Source organism: Takifugu rubripes, chromosome 19, assembly GCF_901000725.2.
Source record: "Takifugu rubripes chromosome 19, fTakRub1.2, whole genome shotgun sequence".
NCBI classification, from domain to species: domain Eukaryota; kingdom Metazoa; phylum Chordata; class Actinopteri; order Tetraodontiformes; family Tetraodontidae; genus Takifugu; species Takifugu rubripes.
Window position 1 is genome coordinate 18,382,544 of NC_042303.1, and position 15,904 is coordinate 18,398,447.

The following is a 15,904-nucleotide window of genomic DNA, read 5'->3' on the forward strand; positions in this document are numbered from 1 at the left end:
TTTCTAATCTATTATGATTGTTGATTTTTCTTGTATGAGGGGTAATAGTAATATTTTTTTAAAGTATAATAAAGCATTTAACGAAGCTTTTAATGCGAGTACAAATTATTTATACAGGCATAAGAAGGACTCCTATTACTACCGGGTGGACATGTAGGACCCCGGTAGAAGCTCTTTAGTTGAGTTTTATCGCGTTACAAAAGTCGCAGGTGGCGACAGAGACGTTAGTTCTAAAAGTTGCTCATTCTAGAAAAATAAACACACCAAGATGGACAGAACAGTCTCTCTACCCAATCAGCCCGATAAAACTACAACAGGTAATAGCACGTCACTCTTTTACACTCGTCTTGGGCATTTATGTAGGGATTTGTGTTCGTTTTTATACAGTCTGACTGAGTCATTTGTTGCAGGTTTCAGATCATTTGGTCTGAAATTTCACGATGTCAGTAATTTCAGGTTAAATCGATGGTTACGTCGTTGAACACTCAAAAGATATCGTGCTAAATTCGGCATATCTCAGTTATTGTATAAGCTGTTGTGAGTGCCTGGATCATTTCATTGACTTGTCCTATATGAATTGTTTGTTTACAGCAGTAATTATTGATGACAACAGTCAAATATAAGTAATCTTCCTAGCAGCCCTGACATTTTTACAACCTGCATAAGAACATATGCAACGTTTGATGAAACGTGACATAAGCGGTGACATAACTGTGTGGTTCGTAGTGACGCTGGTTGAGAGCAGCAGCGCCCCCGGGGGGCTGGAACTGGTCAGTGCCTACCAGACCAACCGGGCGGGCGACCCTCTGGACCTGGTAGCCCTGGCATCACAAGTGCAGAAGGTGTGGCCCCCGATACACGCTTGGGCTGTCACTGAGCCGGGCGGCTTAAAATAAGGAGCTTTTCTTCTTTTAGGGAGATGATTTCATCAAAGCCAATGCGTGCAATAAGCTGACAGTCATTGCTGACCAGATCAGATATTTACAAGAACAGGCCAGAAAGGTAAGAGCTAACCTGTCATTCTTGCATACAAAGGAGGTCTGTTCTGTCACCACCTCAGTTTGAGACCTTTTCTAAATGTCCTGCCAGTTTCTTTGTGGTTGCCGTAGCGATTAATAAGCTGATAAACGGAGCTCCTGGAACAGTCATGTTTATTTGTATTCTAAGATGACATCTAATAAATAAATGTCATCTTGTTTTGCAGGTTTTACAAGATGCTAAAAGAGATGCTGATCTCCACCACGCTGCCTGTAATATAGTGAAAAAGGCAGGCAACATTTACTACCTGTACCAGAGGCCATCGGGGCAGAAATACTTCTCCATTATCTCACCGAAGGTCAGTGTTGGTAGCAAAAGCTTGTGTGCATTTGGTGTCCAAAGGTCATTTAAGCTGGCTGAGAGTGTGATGGTCCTAGAAAGAAGCAGTTTAGGTTGGAACTGACCGGTTTTTACTGATAGTGGCAGCTAAAGGGACGGATTTTAAGACTTCTGCTTGATAGACGTGTTGAACTTGGAAATGATCTCAAATAATGTTTTTATTTCAGTTCTGTGGATCATTTCTTTGTATTTTAATATCTTTATTTCCTGTCCTTTTTTAAGGAATGGGGTCCAAGCTGCCCTCACCCTTTTATTAATGCTTTTAAACTTCAACACGACATGTCCTGGACTCCTTTGGAGCAGGTGGAGAAACGGGACGCCGAGCTGGCCATCATGGACAAACTGGTCAGTCAGCAGGCCTCCTTGCCTCCTGTTACCGGACCCAACTTTAACGGCCTCTCTGATTAGAGAGGTTGAGTTAAGGACTCATTTATTTATGTCCATCTGGATGAATATAAAGTGGAGCTGAAGCATAAATGGATTATTTCAGTCACCAATACCTGCTCATCTGTCATGTTTTTCTTCATTGCTGCTAGAAGTCACATTTGGTGCCTTTTTAATCCGTTTGCTTCAGAGTCTTCTGTGAAACCTCCTACTTTAGGGATTTGAATATTAAACTCTCAATTGTGGCGGGAAAAAAAACCGGGAAATATCTTTATTACATTTATGGGCTGTGATTTTCCTTGTCTTTGTAAATGTTTGATTTTGAAAAAGCTTTGATGAAGGCACTTTTAATTTTAAAGAAGAACACTTTATTTTAACCAACTGGCGTCAGTCTTAATGCGATGTCAGTACCGGTGCTGTCGTGGAGGTTCTGAAAAAATAAAACTCAAACTGAGAAAGTGGCCGTGAGATCGCTCCGTCAGCTGAAAGCGTCTCCCTGCGAGGACGTGACCGTCAGCAGGTAAGAATTAACGTGGGGCAGAAGGCGCCAATCATCTGTGGCGATGCTGAAGAGCACGGCATCTTCCTCAGACCTGACCTTCAGCAGCACGTGAGCCTGTGGTGGCAGGAAGAGGAGCACCTTGAGCTCCTCTCCAGGACACGGATCGGACACGAGGAAGGGGAGGAAGTGTTTGTTGGCCAGGGCGAGCAGAGCTGCCTCCTGCAGCTGGCAGCAGAACAGGCTCGTGGCACAGTCTGAGGGGTTCTGCTGGGAGCTGACGTCCTCCCACAGGCTGTCAAACAAGCTCAGCTTCCTGCCTCGTCCCCAGGATGATGGTGCAGGCAGGGGCCGGAAAATCCGGTGGAAAGCCACGGGGACATCTGGGAGGAGAGTGAACCAAGAGAGCCCATCCTGGGTAGTGAAGATGGCGCTGACACGCAGGGTGGTGGGTTGGGGCTGTCTGGGCTTCAGCTTCAGCTTCACCTCAGGCAACAAACGCTCTCGGATCAAACAGGGGACAGTAACGTCACTCAGCTCTTCATAGTTGCTGTCAGTGAGTCTGAAGTGAAGGCAGATGGTGAAGAGCTGGTCAAAGCCAGAGTCGCCTGCTTCAGCGTGCATTAACTGGTAGTTCAGAGTAATCTGTGAGGCAAAGCTACAGTCGGTGAACTGAGCTCTGTAGGCCGCTAACACGGCGTCGGCCTCCCCCGGACAATCCTCCATTATACTGGTGTTGGGGCTGGCTGGGGCGTCCTCTGCTGCCTCAGAAGGGACTTCCACCAGCCTTATTATTGCTCTCTCTGTCTGGTGAATTGTTAGCATGTTTGTGAGCCCCTCACCTTCAGCCATGATGCAGGACAGCAGCCTCTTCTTGACCTGCTGCCCCCCCTTAGTGAAACCACGCGCCAATATTCCAGACAGCTTTTCCCGAGATAATGTTGTCAGGAGCGTGTAGTAGAGGCGGGCGTGGTCCTGGATGTCCGTCTCCCCGTAGCGGCAGGCGAGCTGCTGCAGGACGTCAGCCAGAGGGATGAGCAGCGAGTCCAGACTGGGGTGAACCATGAGGCGCCGGCAGACACCCAGCAGGTTGTTGCCAAGCCGCCAATCTCTGCTCGGGGAGGATGGCGAGATGAACTTTGAGAGACATGCGAGCGTGCTGTCCTGCAGGATCTGTCCCTCCTCTGCTATGCGCGCCAGCACCTTGAGGTGCCAGCTGAGGTCTTTTAGAGGGATCTGGTGTGACGAGGCCTCGGCGATGACTCCTTGGAGGTCTTTCAGCAGTCGCGCTGCCCAGTCAGAATCTGGGAGCTTGTCCTGGGTCTGGTCAGTCAGGTTGATAAAGTGTGGAGCCAGACAGCAGTGATGGAGGTAGAGGTTGCACAGCTTCTCCACCAGGCTCTTGGTGTACCGTTCTACGTGCCAGAAGTGGACGAGAAAGAGGAAGGTGGCTCTGAAGAAAGTGACAATTATCTCTCGGCTGCCACCATTTTCCACGATATCCAGCAGCGTGCAGAGGTGTTCATAGAGGTAGGCGATTCCCTTCCCATCCTCTCCCTCTCCCTCCTCAATGCAGACCAAAGAGAGCAGTTTGAATCGGGTCAGCATGGTGGCGCTGTCATTCAACACCGTGGGCGCTAGGGCCGAGGCGAGCTGCGGCGTTAGCAGCACGGGCAGCGTCTCGTCGCCATCGCTGCTGCTGCTGATTGGCCGGTTCTCGGGAAAGTGCAGGATACAGTCCGTGTAGAAGAGCTTCTCGGCGGTGCTCAGCAGCGGGTGCTGGGAGAGCATGACCAGACGTTTCAGGATGAAAGCTTCATCCTCCGCGCTAAACAGGCTGTCGGTGAAGGCCCACTTCATCAGCAGAGCGGAGTGAAGGAGACAAACCTGGAGGGAAGTAAATGTACCAAAGACGTTTAGCAATTTATCGCATTTGACAGGAAAAAAACAAATATGTTGTAATACAAACCTCACTTGTGCCCAGGAGCCGCAACAGCTGCGCTCTGAATACAGCTGGAGGAACAGCCGGCACCATGGAGACCACCTCTGTCAGCCTATGTAACAGTGCAGCCTGGCACAAAGGAGTGAGGAGATAGGACTCTTCTAGAAAGGTGGACAGGACTGAACGCAGCTCTTTAAAATCAGCTCCGGTCTGAAGGGTTGGAACCCTACCCATGGGACCCAAGATAAGAGAGAAGAGTGCGGTGGCGTCCTTACTTTTAGCAGGGACGGGGTCCTGCTCCGCCTCCCATGCGACTGATGTATTTCCCCCTAGGAGAGCCTTAAGGTGCTCGGCACCAGCGTTCGTTTCCCGGGTGAGTTGATATACAGCATTTCTTAGCACTAGAGTATAAAGTATTGTGTAGGACTGGTGGAGACACGAGGGCTCCCGCTGTCGGAGTCCGCTCAAGAGCTCCAAGCGCTGGGAGAGGAGCCCTGGGCCGCAGGCCTCCAGTTCCCGCAGACAGTCGCAAGCTGTGAACCGTAAAGCACGAGCAGCACTCTCGGCGTGGAGGTCACTGGTGTCCTGGGCGATCTCAAGAAGCAGCTCCAGGAAGTCCAGAGATGCACGGGAGTCGCTGCTTGTGCAGAAGGTGCAGACCAGAACAGAAGTGAGGGCCAGTAGAAGGTGACACCGGAACTGGACAGCTTTGGGGGGACACTGTGCAAATATAGACATGAGCTCCATGGCCGTCTCCTCTCCAACAGAGTCTGATGGACACAGCAGAGCCGAGTGCTCACATAGCGGGGCCACCAGGAGGACCTAGGAGGGAGGAAAAGGCATCCGTTTGGAAAACTCCTTTAATAGGATATTGTAAATCTTGCTTTATGTTTTAAAGCGTATTGATGTGCCAATAGTAAATCTAAACGCATAGGTTTCTGTTCCCACCCTGATATTAAAGCCTACCTTATCATTATAAGAGAGTCTGTCATCTCGGAGCTCTCGGAGCAGATCTGCGAGGAAAGCTTCAGCTGTGTTCCCAGAGAGGAACTGGGACGGGCTGCGGGAGAAAGCACAGATCCTCTCTGGCCAGTTCAACGCCATACCTCCAAAGGTAGAAAATTATGAGCTAGGTACCGTCACTGCAGACAAAACACCTTTAAATGACCCAGACACCCGCCAACAAAAACAGCAATAGAAGCACGACGGATTTCCGTGTTGTGTCACGTGCTAATATTTCGCTGACACTGCACCTTGTGTTTGACTTTTTTGTTTTCCTGTTAAAATTCACTTGATTCACCATTTGTTGGTAGAAATGTGTCGATGACTTTTTTTTTAAGAGGACAAACTAAAATTCAGTATCATTTCGTGATGACAGGTAAACATCAAGCGTCTCCCAGTTTGAACGCCAGGGGGCGAAAGTGGTCACTGTTAACTACTAAATTCAAAGAAGAAGAAATAGACCAATCGGATGTGCCGTGTGAAAACCAAACCGGAAGGGGCGTTGAAGCGCCAATTTTGTATTGTGGACAAAACTGAATTAGCTTTTCTTTGCTTTGCTAACTTCTGGCTTTAGCTCTTCAGTTTCTACAATGACTGAAAACACCTTCCCAGTCTACAGTGTCGATGTGATAGTCAACTTTTATCGAACAGAAATTCTGACTAGTCAAGAAGCGAAACACCTCAGTAAGAGCGATCTGACTCCTGTTCCAAAGGTAAAGCTCCTTTACTACATTATGACGTTCCTTTCAATCCGTTGTCATAAAGTAGCAGAACTTCCACATTATGATCTGTAAAAGCTGTTTTTATTCTGACTTAGAGTCTGGATTAAATTTCCCTTTAAGGCGATTTCGATTAAATATCTTAAAGCTTTATTGTGTTTTGATTCTAGTCTTTACCGAAAAGAGACAGAAATGAGTTTTCTAATATGTCACTTTTATCTTTAATCAGACAGTATATGGGTTGTGGTATGTATTAGATCGTCATTATTATCATTAGTCATACGCTAAAATGATAGGAATTAGGAAGGACGCTGATATAACAGTGACAGCACCTTTTTTAGTAATCACGTGAATTTAGCTGCAGCCTTTAATGGCCAACTACCATTAAATGAAATTAATGTTTGCTGCCCCCCCTTTGCTAATTAAATGTTTCTCTTCTCTTTTGCAGCCAGAGGCAGTTCAAACCCTGTACATGAGAGTGTTGCACCTCCTGTACCGGTTCCGACCCGAGTGTCACTCCATGGTCAGTACTGGTGGACCTCGTCCATACAAATTCAGTTTCCACTTGTCTGTCTTCCGTTCATATGGGCTTTGAAGCATCAAGAGAGCGACAATATTCATGTTTAAGTTTGGATTCTGCTGCCCAGGTTCCACTGTTGGAGAACATTCAGTATCCACAGTATCATGAGGGTGCGACCGCCATCACCAGCGTCTACATCCGCATGTGAGTCCTCTTTATCTTAAGTGGGGAGAAAAAAAGGATTATTTGGTGTTTTATACATTGTGCTCTTTCTTCAGGTTGCAGTTTCTGCCCATGTGTCTGGTGTATGATTTTTCACTCAATGACCTTCTAGCGCCAAGTAAGAAATGAAACTTTAACCAAACTTGAACTTTGTTTTCAACTCACTGTTGGGTGATGGTTGTTGCTCTTCTGGCTCCACATTTCCAGAGAAACAGAGGACTCTGACTATCCTGAGTGCCATCATGAACTTCTTTCACTTCAGGAAGCAGAGGATGGAGCTGATGTTAGAGAAGCAGGCCAAATATGTATGTTTTAAAGGGGGGTGAAAGCATCACTATTGCAGACATCACTTTCTCTTATACGCTGTCCCAGCCCTGGTCGTGGTGAGTGCAGACAAGTATGAAACTGCCACCTTCTCTCTGTTGTTAGAGGGCAGACATGGACCGGCTGCAGGCTTACACCAAAAGCAATTTAGACATGGAGAAGAAGATTGAGATAATGATGTAAGTCTCCGATGGTATATACGGACCATTTGATTGATTTTATTATCACGGACAAGTTCAACGCTGCCTTGTTTCCGTGTAATTGTGGTAGCCAGCCTCTGATGTCAGCCTGATGCCTCTCTCTTGTTCAGGGTGATTCCTCCAGAGCAGCAGGCCGAGGCCGATGAGCTGGCAGCAGCGCTGGCGGAGCTGCAGACCGCCACCATGCACGAATGCCAGGAAGTGGTACGTTAGAGGGGAGGGGATGTTTGAAACCTTGGATTTACGGGAGCTCTCGGGTGAAAAAGAATCTGTCTCCTCACAGAATGCTAGGAATGACAGCATCGCAGAGCGGAAAACCATCATTGCAGAGAAGACCCAAAAGCTGGTATGTAAGAGGTGTTGGGCCTGAAACTGGGGGAGATGTCTGGCAGAAGCATCCACAGCACTGATGACACTTGATTGACACAGGCTCAGGTGAAGGTGGACGTCAGCAACCTGAAGGAGGACATCGGCAGATTTAAGTCCCAGATTGTGGAGTCTCCAGAAGAGCTGAAGAGTCAGATGGAGAAGATGAGGGAGAATGTCAAGAATATCAAGATCTCAATTGTACGTGTAAAGACTGATGGAGCATTTCTCCAGAAAAGGTTACAGATCCAGAAATGACAGGTTTTTTTGTATCCTCCCTGATTACAGGAAGACTCCGATGAGCGCGTGGTGGAGCTGCAGAACATGGTCCAGAGCGTGACCCACACCGAGGCTGAGATCCAGCAGATGTACAACCTGCTGCAGGATCTAGAGAGCAGCATGAACGGCACCAAGCACAGACAGGAGGAGGTGTGGTCAGAGTCTGCTGATGGTCACCTGTCAGGCAGGAAACACACGACTGATCTTCTGCTGCATGTTTAGCAACTGGAGCTGACGGCACAGTATGAGAAGAAGCAGAAGGAGCTGAAGAACCTTTGTGTGGAGGAAGGCCAGCTAAGGCGAGCTCTGGCCATGAGGCTGGACAAAGAGTCCAAGCAGAACATCCGCAGGCAGAAGAAGAAAGACATGAAGGAGCAGCACGTCCAAGACGTGTTGGGGTATTTATTCTTTTCCTTCCTGATCTTTCACCGCCAGAAACATCGAGGTGTGTTTTCAAAGCCAGACTTGGTCTCCAGGCAGTGTAACCAGATCCATCAGAAGCGTGAGGAGATGGCCGAGAGGATCCAGGAGATCACCGGGGAGACGCAGCAGCTGAAGGCCAAGATCCAGAGTCTGAGAGACGTCTGCAGCAAGGAGACGGAGCGAGCGCAGGTAGGACTGCTGCACGTGCACGTGCACGTGCCCGTGCCCGCCCAGCACGGTAACACTGCTGTCCGTCTGCACAGGCTCTCTACGACACTCTGTCCACCTCCATGGACGAGCTGCACAGGAGAATCCAGGCGCACGTCGTCGACCTGAAACGTGACGTCACCAAGATGTCAGAACATTTTTAGGTGTTATTCCATCCCCGTGTGTTGTTGCTCTTATTTCACCCTTCTGTCTTTTTTTCCTGTGCTACTTTTTTAGAACACGTGTTTATCATTTATGATGTTGCATATTTGTCAGTGTAGCTCAAAGGTTTCGGAATGAGCAAACGTAGACTCGTTCGACCACGTTCAGCCGCGTCAACTTCGTAGTTCAGCTGTGTACAAACGCACATTACGACTTTGTGGACTGATTTCAAATAAATAAAACTTTCATAAAACAGCTGGTGATTTATGAATTATTCCTGCTGTCATGTTTATCGTGGACGTTCCTGAGAACAAAATAATTTAGGCCTAAATTCTGAATCGCATGTGAACTCTAGTGCAATCGTGTTTGGGACGGTTTCTTCCTACATCAAAGCATCATCAGCACATTAAAGGAAAGTGAGGAAGTCATCAATGTTACTTACACACCCCCGCCACAGGGGGCGCCTTTGTCACGCAGGAAACATTTATTACATGATAAGTTTTCTCTTACATTTTAAGTGTTTACATAAATGAATTTGCTTTCATCTCTTAAGGCTTCATATTTAGGTTTTTTCAGTGAACGTCTGCTGATTTAGGACGTCGTTTGTTGCTCTTCTTCGTGGTCCCCGGTGGAGGTTTGAGCGAAGTCCTCAGTGAGAGCAGCTCCTTCCTCAGCTCATTGATCTCAGTGATCAGCGTCACGTTCTCCTGCAGAGACGATGATGAATCGACAGACACTTGAACCAGAACGGGCTGCACAGAGGAACCCCCCCCCCCCAGCTCACCTTCATGAGCTTCACGTAAACCTTGTCGTGCTCCTCAGCAGATTTTGCCAGCTTCATCTTCAGGCTGCTCACTGTTTTCTCCAGGTGTTCCCGGTGGCGACAGAGGATCTGCTTGACGTCTTCATCCATGCTGCTTTTCTCCACCTTTCAAACAACACACACCACATTATTGCTTTGATCGTGAGGAGGGTGGAAACAAACACTGACACAATAACCTGAAGCCTGACTAGCTCATCCTCACCCTGCCGGCCTGAGGCACACGGCGGCTGAAGATCGTCTGCACGCTCTCCTTCAGCTTCTTGGGCTCCTGGATGAAGCTGACGCAGGTATGAAGGTCTGACTGGAGCCGCTGAAGATGTGTTTCTAAATCTTTCACCTGTCCACAGGAAAGATTCCATCATCAAGCGTCTGATGGAGACGAGCCAACGATGACGTCAGCCGTGAGACATTGTTCAACCACCCCTGGGGTGCATGTGCTCACTTTCTGCACCTCCTTCCGTATCTCCTCCTCTTTCGCTCTCAGTTTGAGCCTCAGGTCAGACGCACTGAGCTGCAGCTGAGTGTTGATCTTGTCAACTTGCACCAGTTCCTCCTCCAGCTGTGAAAGAGCAGAAACACGACAGCCGTGTGGAGCGCTGCTCTCTGCTGAGGGAAGACTCAGGCTGTTAGAGGTGCACGCACCTGCTGGATGTGCTCTTTTTTCTTTCTGACGTCTTCCTGTTGAGGCTCAATCTGTTTCCTCAAGTCTTCTAATTGACAGTCGAGAACAAACCTCAACTTCTCCAGGTCCTGGTTCTTCTTCTTCAGGTTGGAGATGGTGTTATCCTGGGTGTGGAGAGAAGCTGCTTTCATATTTCTCATAACCTACTAACACATGGCATCAGCAGAAGGAGGAGGAAGCTCTGGTCTCCAGCACCTTGTCCTGGTTGGTCTTTTCGTGTCCGGAGATCTGTCTCCTCAGATCCTCGATGTCACTCTTGAGGGAGCGGACCAGCCCCAGCAGGCTCTGCCGCTCCTGCTTCAGGTTGTTGACGTCGCTGCGTCTGTCGTCCAACTGTCTCTGCAGACTGTACAGCTGTTGTCACACAGACGACCCACACAAGACGAGACAGAGGACGTCACCTCACAGGACCAAGGACAGAAGACGCAGCCCCACATAGACGTTTCCATCAACGTTTCACGTAACAGTTCACCACGTAAATTCATCTCATACGTAGAAGATCTAACAATTCTTAGCTCACATTTTGGGTAATGACACCAACTTCTCCTTTCAGGTTCTTGTTGGTCTCTTTCTCAGCGTGCAGTTTGTTCTCAAACTCGGTTCCGATCATGTGGATCTTTCGTTGCTCCTCCTGCTCCACTGCCTTGACGATCTGCTTGAACCAGCGGCTGTGCCGGTGGGATTCCTCCTGACACTGAACACAATTAGAGATCACAGAAACCACGTCACAAATGGATCCAGCTCAAGGATTTAAGTGAAAACCTTCACGTCCCTCTTGATCTACCTCCGTCAGCTGCTGAGATTTCTCCTCGAGTTGGGCCTCATAGACTTGTTTTAGCTCTTCTAGTGACTGGAGCCTTCCTGCCTCTGCAGCTTTAAGCTGGTTCCCATAATCCTCCTCCATTCTTTGGTATTTCTGCTGTAGATCCTGGTACCTCGTGTGCTCTACAACGAGCTTCTGGCTGTAGGACACCTCTGAGGATGGTTGATAATGGACTACATTGATTGATTGATTCAGGTTGCACAGTCACAGATCCTCTTCTTACCTAGGTCCTTCAACTCCTTGGAGTGCTTCACAGCAACTTCTGCAGAACTCTGCTGGTGCTCCCGTTCCCGTTTCTCCATCTGTGTTGTCGTGGTCTACAGGTTCAGAGAGTATCTTTGTTTATCTGGGGTAAGTGATAAGATAATGGTGAAGATGATGTTCCTCGTCTGTTTGGTAGGTGAGCGGCAGACCTGCTTCAGTGTTTCCATTGTTTCTGTTTGTTGCGTTAACTTGTCTGAAAGCTCCCTTATCTTCTCGTTGTAGCTCATGACCTTCAGACGGAGCTGGTACTCGTGCTCCATGTGCAGCTCCTCCAGGCGCAGCTTCATTTCCATCATGTTCTGGTTCTGCATCACAGATCAAATTTGAGTTGGACTGACCCCTTCTAACACAAAGTGCTGTGTCACCACTGTCTGTTTCCACGGTTTTAGATCCACAACAAATCAAACTTTCTCCTTAAATCTACTTTTTTAGATGTACCAAAGCCTCCTTAAGGCAAAGCACAGATAAAATCATCACCAATGGTGGCTACCCGTACGCACCGTCTCCTCTAGATCTGCTTTGGTCACGAGGATCTCTTCAGCGTGGACAATCTGCCTGGTCACCTTCAGTCCTCGGCCGTCCTTATCAAGCAGCTTCCACATCAATAAACAACCATCTTCAGACACCGTCAGCAGGAACTGCTCGTCAAACGTGACCATCATCTGAGGCCACACAATGTGATGATTTCCTTTTCTTATTATTAAAATAAAAGCTAATTCAATGAAAAGTCCTTTAGTGCTCTTTTAGATGAACCTTGGTAAGAGGGCCCCCGTGAGCCTGGTACGTTATCCATTCCTTCTGGATGGGAAGAGGGTATTTAATGGCGCTGATGGTTCCGTTGGCGTTCCCGGTGAAGACGACCCTCCCAGAGTGAGACACTGCTACAGAGGTGAATGTTCCCTCATCAGCAGAGACCTCTCTCAAGACCTGTGGAGGCAAACTCCGAGACCTTTAGAGATCCTGTATACTGATGTAGTCCCTGTGTTTCTGTCCCTCACCTGACAGTCCTGGATTTCCTTCAGAGTCCTGTCTGTTCCCACAGCCAGAATGGTCTTAAGGTCTGAAGAGAAGACAACATCCGTGTAGCTGCAGGACTTCAGCACACACTCCGACACACGTTTGCCCGTGTGTGTGTTCCACTCATAAACTGCACCGTCCAACCCACAGGACACCAGCCGGCCGTCGTCCGGGCTCCACTCGACACCGCGCACCTGCAGAAAGGGAGGCTGCACCCAACATTTGGGCTGAACACGCTGAAGAACACTCTGGAGCCTAACTTACCTTCCCACTGTGGCCCTTCAGGTTGAGAACGTTCTCAAAAGATGTGAAGGAGTAGATGTGGATGATGTTTCCATCGACGGCTGCAAACATGTGGCCCCCATTGCTGAAAGCACACTGGCGTGTAGAGAGAAGAACCTGCTGGGTCACGTGATCCAACCCCTGTTGCGCTGCTTGTCACGGCTCATGTTTCGGGTCACAGTATGAAGGTTGCATATTTGTGTCTGCTGAGGACACGTGCACACGCGCACGCGCGGGCGCAGCTCACCTGTCTGCAGCCGCGCACCGTGAACTCCTTGAAGATGCGAATGTCGTTGACGAGGATGTTCATCAGCCTGAGTTTGTCTGAAAAGCCCACGAGGACGAAGAGCGCAGTGGGGTGCAGAGCCACGCTGTGGGCCTCCTCCTGGAACTCCTTGCACAGGTCCACGGTTCTAATGAAGATTCAAAGAGATCTGAGCTACAACTATTAGGCTTTTCCGAAGCATTTGCATCCAGTTTCCTGTTTCATTGCCCAGGATTCATTTCCTGTCGTGCACAGATGAACTGGCCTCACTCTTGTGTCTGACCCAGGTGTGACTTCCTCTTACTTTGTTTCATAGTTCCAGATGCGAACGCAGCGGTCCAGAGAGCTGGTGGCTACGATGGGCTTTCGGATACAGATGGACAAACCAGTGATGGCCTTAGAGTGGAAGGACTGGGACAGAAGGTCAAAATATGCTGATTCCTCCTGAGGGGCGAAAAGATCAAATGCAGCTTCTTTTATCTTTAGCTTTCCTTTATAAAACAGTTGCAATTATGTGGCATGTGATCACCACAACCGTGAGCACATGTGCACGAGCTCAGGTGAGAGTTGTACCTGCTTTACATCCACAGCAGAGAGGCTGATGCTGTACAACTGCCCCCGGTCTGTGCTGACGGCCAGAGTCTCCTCAGATGGACTCATGCACATGGTCTCAATGTCCTGACTGTCAGATGGGCCCAGTTCCTTGCTGGAAGGGTCTGAAGGGATCTGACCCCCCAAAAGAAATGCCTGCATTACTTCTCCATATTTAGTAGCACTATTTAACATAAAGCCTGTTCAAAGTCCTGGTTTCTTTACCCATATCTCTCTGCTCCTGGTGAAACTGTCATCTTCATTCTTTACAAAGAGGCAAACTCTGCCTGATCCCAAAGAGCAGACCAAGCCTCTGGAGTAGGACAGCACGGATGTGACGCGACGTGCGAGGGGGTTTTCACCGGCATCGCTGGCTTTGATTCTCTTCATCTCCGCCTGCCTGTGACGCACTCACACTTTTAGTGATTAAAGACACCTGGAACAGTTCATTTGAAGATCCGTGGAGATGTAGCTCATGCTGACCTGCCAGCCCGCCCCGGGTGGGCAGGAGCGCTCATGACCATCTCTCTCCGCAGCTCTCCACTCTCAAACACCAGCAGCCGTCCCGTGTCCGTGCCTGCGACCACGCGCTCTGGGGCCATCCAGCAGTGACTCAGGAAGTTGATGGATTCCACCTTGGAGGCGCTGCTCTGTTTCAGGAATCCCTCCGTGTAGCGGAACAGCTTGAAGACGCCAGTTCCGCTCACGCAGAGCTGCGTGTTGTTGAAAGGGTTGAAGCTCACCTGCCAGAAGGCCAGAAGATGAAAGTGTGCGTCCACCAAGCACCCCAGCTGTGATGGTAGACCATGCATGGCTTACCTGGTTCACAGGGTTATTGGAGCTGCTTGTTTTAACTGTTGCCAATACTTTGTGTTTTTCCCATAACCAGAAGATCAGCGTCCACTCTGGAGGACCTGTTTGGCCGATCAGATACTTGGAATCCGGGGAAAAGGCCATGCAGACAAACTCCTGGGCAGGTAGGTCTCCTGCAGTCAGAACTTTTCTTTTTCTTCCCTGTTCATGGTGCAGATCCAACACAGTGATGGTGGATCTCTCTCCACGCTCCGACACCGCCAGGTACCGCCGGTTGGCACTGAGGGCCAGAGCACACATGCCCTGGCTTTTCTCGGAACCTGCAGAAACACTACAAATGATCTGACCTGTGTGTTCAAGTATCCTGTGAACCTCCACAAAGGCCTTCAAACAAAACCCCAGTGTCTTTTATTTCAAGAAAAGCAGTTGCTTCCAATTTTGGCCCTTAAGGTGAATGAGAACCAATGAAGATCTGCAGCTGGGACGTTGTTCCGAAGTGTGAAACTATAATTAGATGAATGTATAATGAACTGCTCCACATGGGTTTGAAATGAAGAATGTCTATAGTGACAAAACAATAAATCCTCCAAAAAAAACGTCATTAATTTGCCCTTATATATGGGAAGGTGGTGAAACGTGAACTTTTCGGCCTACCTGGCAGGAACCTCTGGCTGGCCTGGATGGTGTTGTGGCACACGCAGTTGTTTCCGGAGGGGAAAACAAGCGTTTGTTCATCGCAGAAGCCCAGATTGTTCCTCACACCGGCCCTCAGGCCAAAGATAAAATGCGGCTGCGCCACTACATTCGCCATCATCAGCAGAACTCTTTTGTTTTGCAAGTTCTCCACACACTCAAGCGTTACTCCGGCGACTCGGTCGCTAAGCAACCCACACGAGAATCACGCGAGAAACAAAAGATCTCGCGATATCTTGCTTCCGGTAAGGTCCGAGTTTTCCGCTCTTCTCCATCCTTAATTACTTAATAATCGATCTTTTGCATACATATTTTCATAATGCACAGTTTTACAACAGCTCTACTTTTTTAGTGTCGTATCCTCAGTAATTACAACAACAGTTACCATCTTAGGTCTGAAGCTCGAGTAACGTTTTAAAAAAAGAAAAAATACTAAGTAAAAGTATTTTTAAAGTCTAAATATGAAGATGTCAGTATGAGCGAGCAAAAAAAAGTTCAGTTTTATTGAATATGGCATCTGGATGGTCAGACAGGCTCATTATCACCGATCGGAACTGAAAAACTGCTGGAATTTCTGATTTCCCCAAGTTCTGTGCGACGCCGTCAGCGTCTGACGCACAAACACAAGCTCGTCAACACCTGTTTTGTTTGTTTGTTTGTTTAAAACACAAACAAGAACAACACACTCTTCCGCCAGCTGCGCTGCACCAAATAACACCGTAAAATAACGATCCTCACATGCAACACAGGCCCGTCCAGCCCAAAAGCATCTAAACAAGCCAATTCCGCCGTATCAGGCTGCTGTTTCTGCTGCACAGCTTCACAAATTTGACCTATTCTGATGTACACAATAAAATAAATTGGTTTGCTGTTTTCTTTAGTGCGTTGCAGTGTCCAGCGTGCAGACGCAGGTGGTTGAAAACAACAATATATTTGTTTTGGGAGTTAATCCTGTATAAATTCATATTCCACATTTGCATAGAAAAAGCTGTAGTGTTAGTCTAGTTGGTTTTATTTCAAAGATC

The 15,904-nt window shown here is 48.3% G+C and overlaps 4 protein-coding genes and 1 long non-coding RNA gene across 6 annotated transcripts; 3 read left to right on the top strand and 2 right to left on the bottom strand.

The window, feature by feature from the left end:
- Positions 1-145: 145 nt before the first annotated feature.
- On the top strand, positions 146-2,019 carry c19h1orf50 (chromosome 19 C1orf50 homolog). Its single transcript, XM_003976166.3, has 5 exons — positions 146-317; positions 727-842; positions 916-1,002; positions 1,205-1,336; positions 1,600-2,019. The coding sequence occupies exons 1-5, from the start codon at positions 269-271 to the stop codon at positions 1,783-1,785; spliced, it is 570 nt and encodes a 189-aa protein (XP_003976215.2). The 5' UTR covers positions 146-268; the 3' UTR covers positions 1,786-2,019.
- An 87-nt stretch (positions 2,020-2,106) lies between these two features.
- Positions 2,107-5,531, bottom strand: ap5b1 (adaptor related protein complex 5 subunit beta 1). Its single transcript, XM_003976167.3, has 3 exons — positions 5,169-5,531; positions 4,230-5,024; positions 2,107-4,147 (listed from the first exon to the last, which is right to left on the bottom strand). Exons 1-3 carry the CDS (start codon positions 5,304-5,306, stop codon positions 2,240-2,242), a joined length of 2,841 nt encoding a protein of 946 aa, XP_003976216.2. The 5' UTR covers positions 5,307-5,531; the 3' UTR covers positions 2,107-2,239.
- Positions 5,532-5,686: 155 nt separating this feature from the next.
- Positions 5,687-8,881, top strand: nuf2 (UF2 component of NDC80 kinetochore complex). Its single transcript, XM_003976162.3, has 13 exons — positions 5,687-5,917; positions 6,372-6,446; positions 6,571-6,647; positions 6,722-6,783; positions 6,873-6,970; positions 7,095-7,168; positions 7,300-7,393; positions 7,473-7,535; positions 7,619-7,756; positions 7,844-7,984; positions 8,057-8,232; positions 8,311-8,446; positions 8,521-8,881. The coding sequence occupies exons 1-13, from the start codon at positions 5,795-5,797 to the stop codon at positions 8,626-8,628; spliced, it is 1,365 nt and encodes a 454-aa protein (XP_003976211.2). The 5' UTR covers positions 5,687-5,794; the 3' UTR covers positions 8,629-8,881.
- A 179-nt stretch (positions 8,882-9,060) lies between these two features.
- On the bottom strand, positions 9,061-15,065 carry cfap57 (cilia and flagella associated protein 57). Of its 2 annotated transcripts, none has more exons than XM_029827472.1 (21): positions 14,841-15,065; positions 14,193-14,506; positions 13,857-14,116; positions 13,599-13,773; positions 13,356-13,508; positions 13,087-13,226; positions 12,765-12,930; positions 12,500-12,613; positions 12,217-12,429; positions 11,972-12,145; positions 11,719-11,880; positions 11,368-11,523; positions 11,178-11,271; positions 10,916-11,106; positions 10,652-10,825; positions 10,327-10,485; positions 10,092-10,235; positions 9,901-10,008; positions 9,652-9,786; positions 9,411-9,554; positions 9,061-9,333 (listed from the first exon to the last, which is right to left on the bottom strand). In XM_029827472.1, exons 1-21 carry the CDS (start codon positions 14,998-15,000, stop codon positions 9,199-9,201), a joined length of 3,471 nt encoding a protein of 1,156 aa, XP_029683332.1. In that variant the 5' UTR covers positions 15,001-15,065; the 3' UTR covers positions 9,061-9,198. The 2 variants fall into 2 exon arrangements, with proteins under 2 accessions (XP_029683332.1, XP_011615376.2); XM_011617074.2 differs by having other exon boundaries at positions 9,892-10,008; positions 14,841-15,064.
- LOC115247023 (uncharacterized) lies at positions 14,056-14,808 on the top strand. Its single transcript, XR_003886112.1, has 3 exons — positions 14,056-14,140; positions 14,263-14,350; positions 14,451-14,808. It is a non-coding gene; the product is annotated as an uncharacterized lncRNA (long non-coding RNA).
- Positions 15,066-15,904: the final 839 nt, after the last annotated feature.

Coding starts and splice junctions, on each gene's coding strand:
- c19h1orf50 (XM_003976166.3), top strand. CDS start 269: ATGGACAGAACAGTCTCTCTACCCAATCAGCCCGATAAAACTACAACA. Junction 843..915: donor TGGCATCACAAGTGCAGAAG/GTGTGGCCCCCG, acceptor TTCTTCTTTTAG/GGAGATGATTTCATCAAAGC. Junction 1,337..1,599: donor TCTCCATTATCTCACCGAAG/GTCAGTGTTGGT, acceptor TCCTTTTTTAAG/GAATGGGGTCCAAGCTGCCC.
- cfap57 (XM_011617074.2), bottom strand. CDS start 15,000: ATGATGGCGAATGTAGTGGCGCAGCCGCATTTTATCTTTGGCCTGAGG. Junction 12,146..12,216: donor AGGAAATCCAGGACTGTCAG/GTGAGGGACAGA, acceptor TTGCCTCCACAG/GTCTTGAGAGAGGTCTCTGC. Junction 9,334..9,410: donor TTTACGTGAAGCTCATGAAG/GTGAGCTGGGGG, acceptor TCGTCTCTGCAG/GAGAACGTGACGCTGATCAC.
- ap5b1 (XM_003976167.3), bottom strand. CDS start 5,306: ATGGCGTTGAACTGGCCAGAGAGGATCTGTGCTTTCTCCCGCAGCCCG. Junction 5,025..5,168: donor GACTCTCTTATAATGATAAG/GTAGGCTTTAAT, acceptor CCTCCCTCCTAG/GTCCTCCTGGTGGCCCCGCT. Junction 4,148..4,229: donor GGCTCCTGGGCACAAGTGAG/GTTTGTATTACA, acceptor ACTTCCCTCCAG/GTTTGTCTCCTTCACTCCGC.
- nuf2 (XM_003976162.3), top strand. CDS start 5,795: ATGACTGAAAACACCTTCCCAGTCTACAGTGTCGATGTGATAGTCAAC. Junction 6,447..6,570: donor GACCCGAGTGTCACTCCATG/GTCAGTACTGGT, acceptor TCTGCTGCCCAG/GTTCCACTGTTGGAGAACAT. Junction 7,169..7,299: donor AAGAAGATTGAGATAATGAT/GTAAGTCTCCGA, acceptor TCTCTTGTTCAG/GGTGATTCCTCCAGAGCAGC.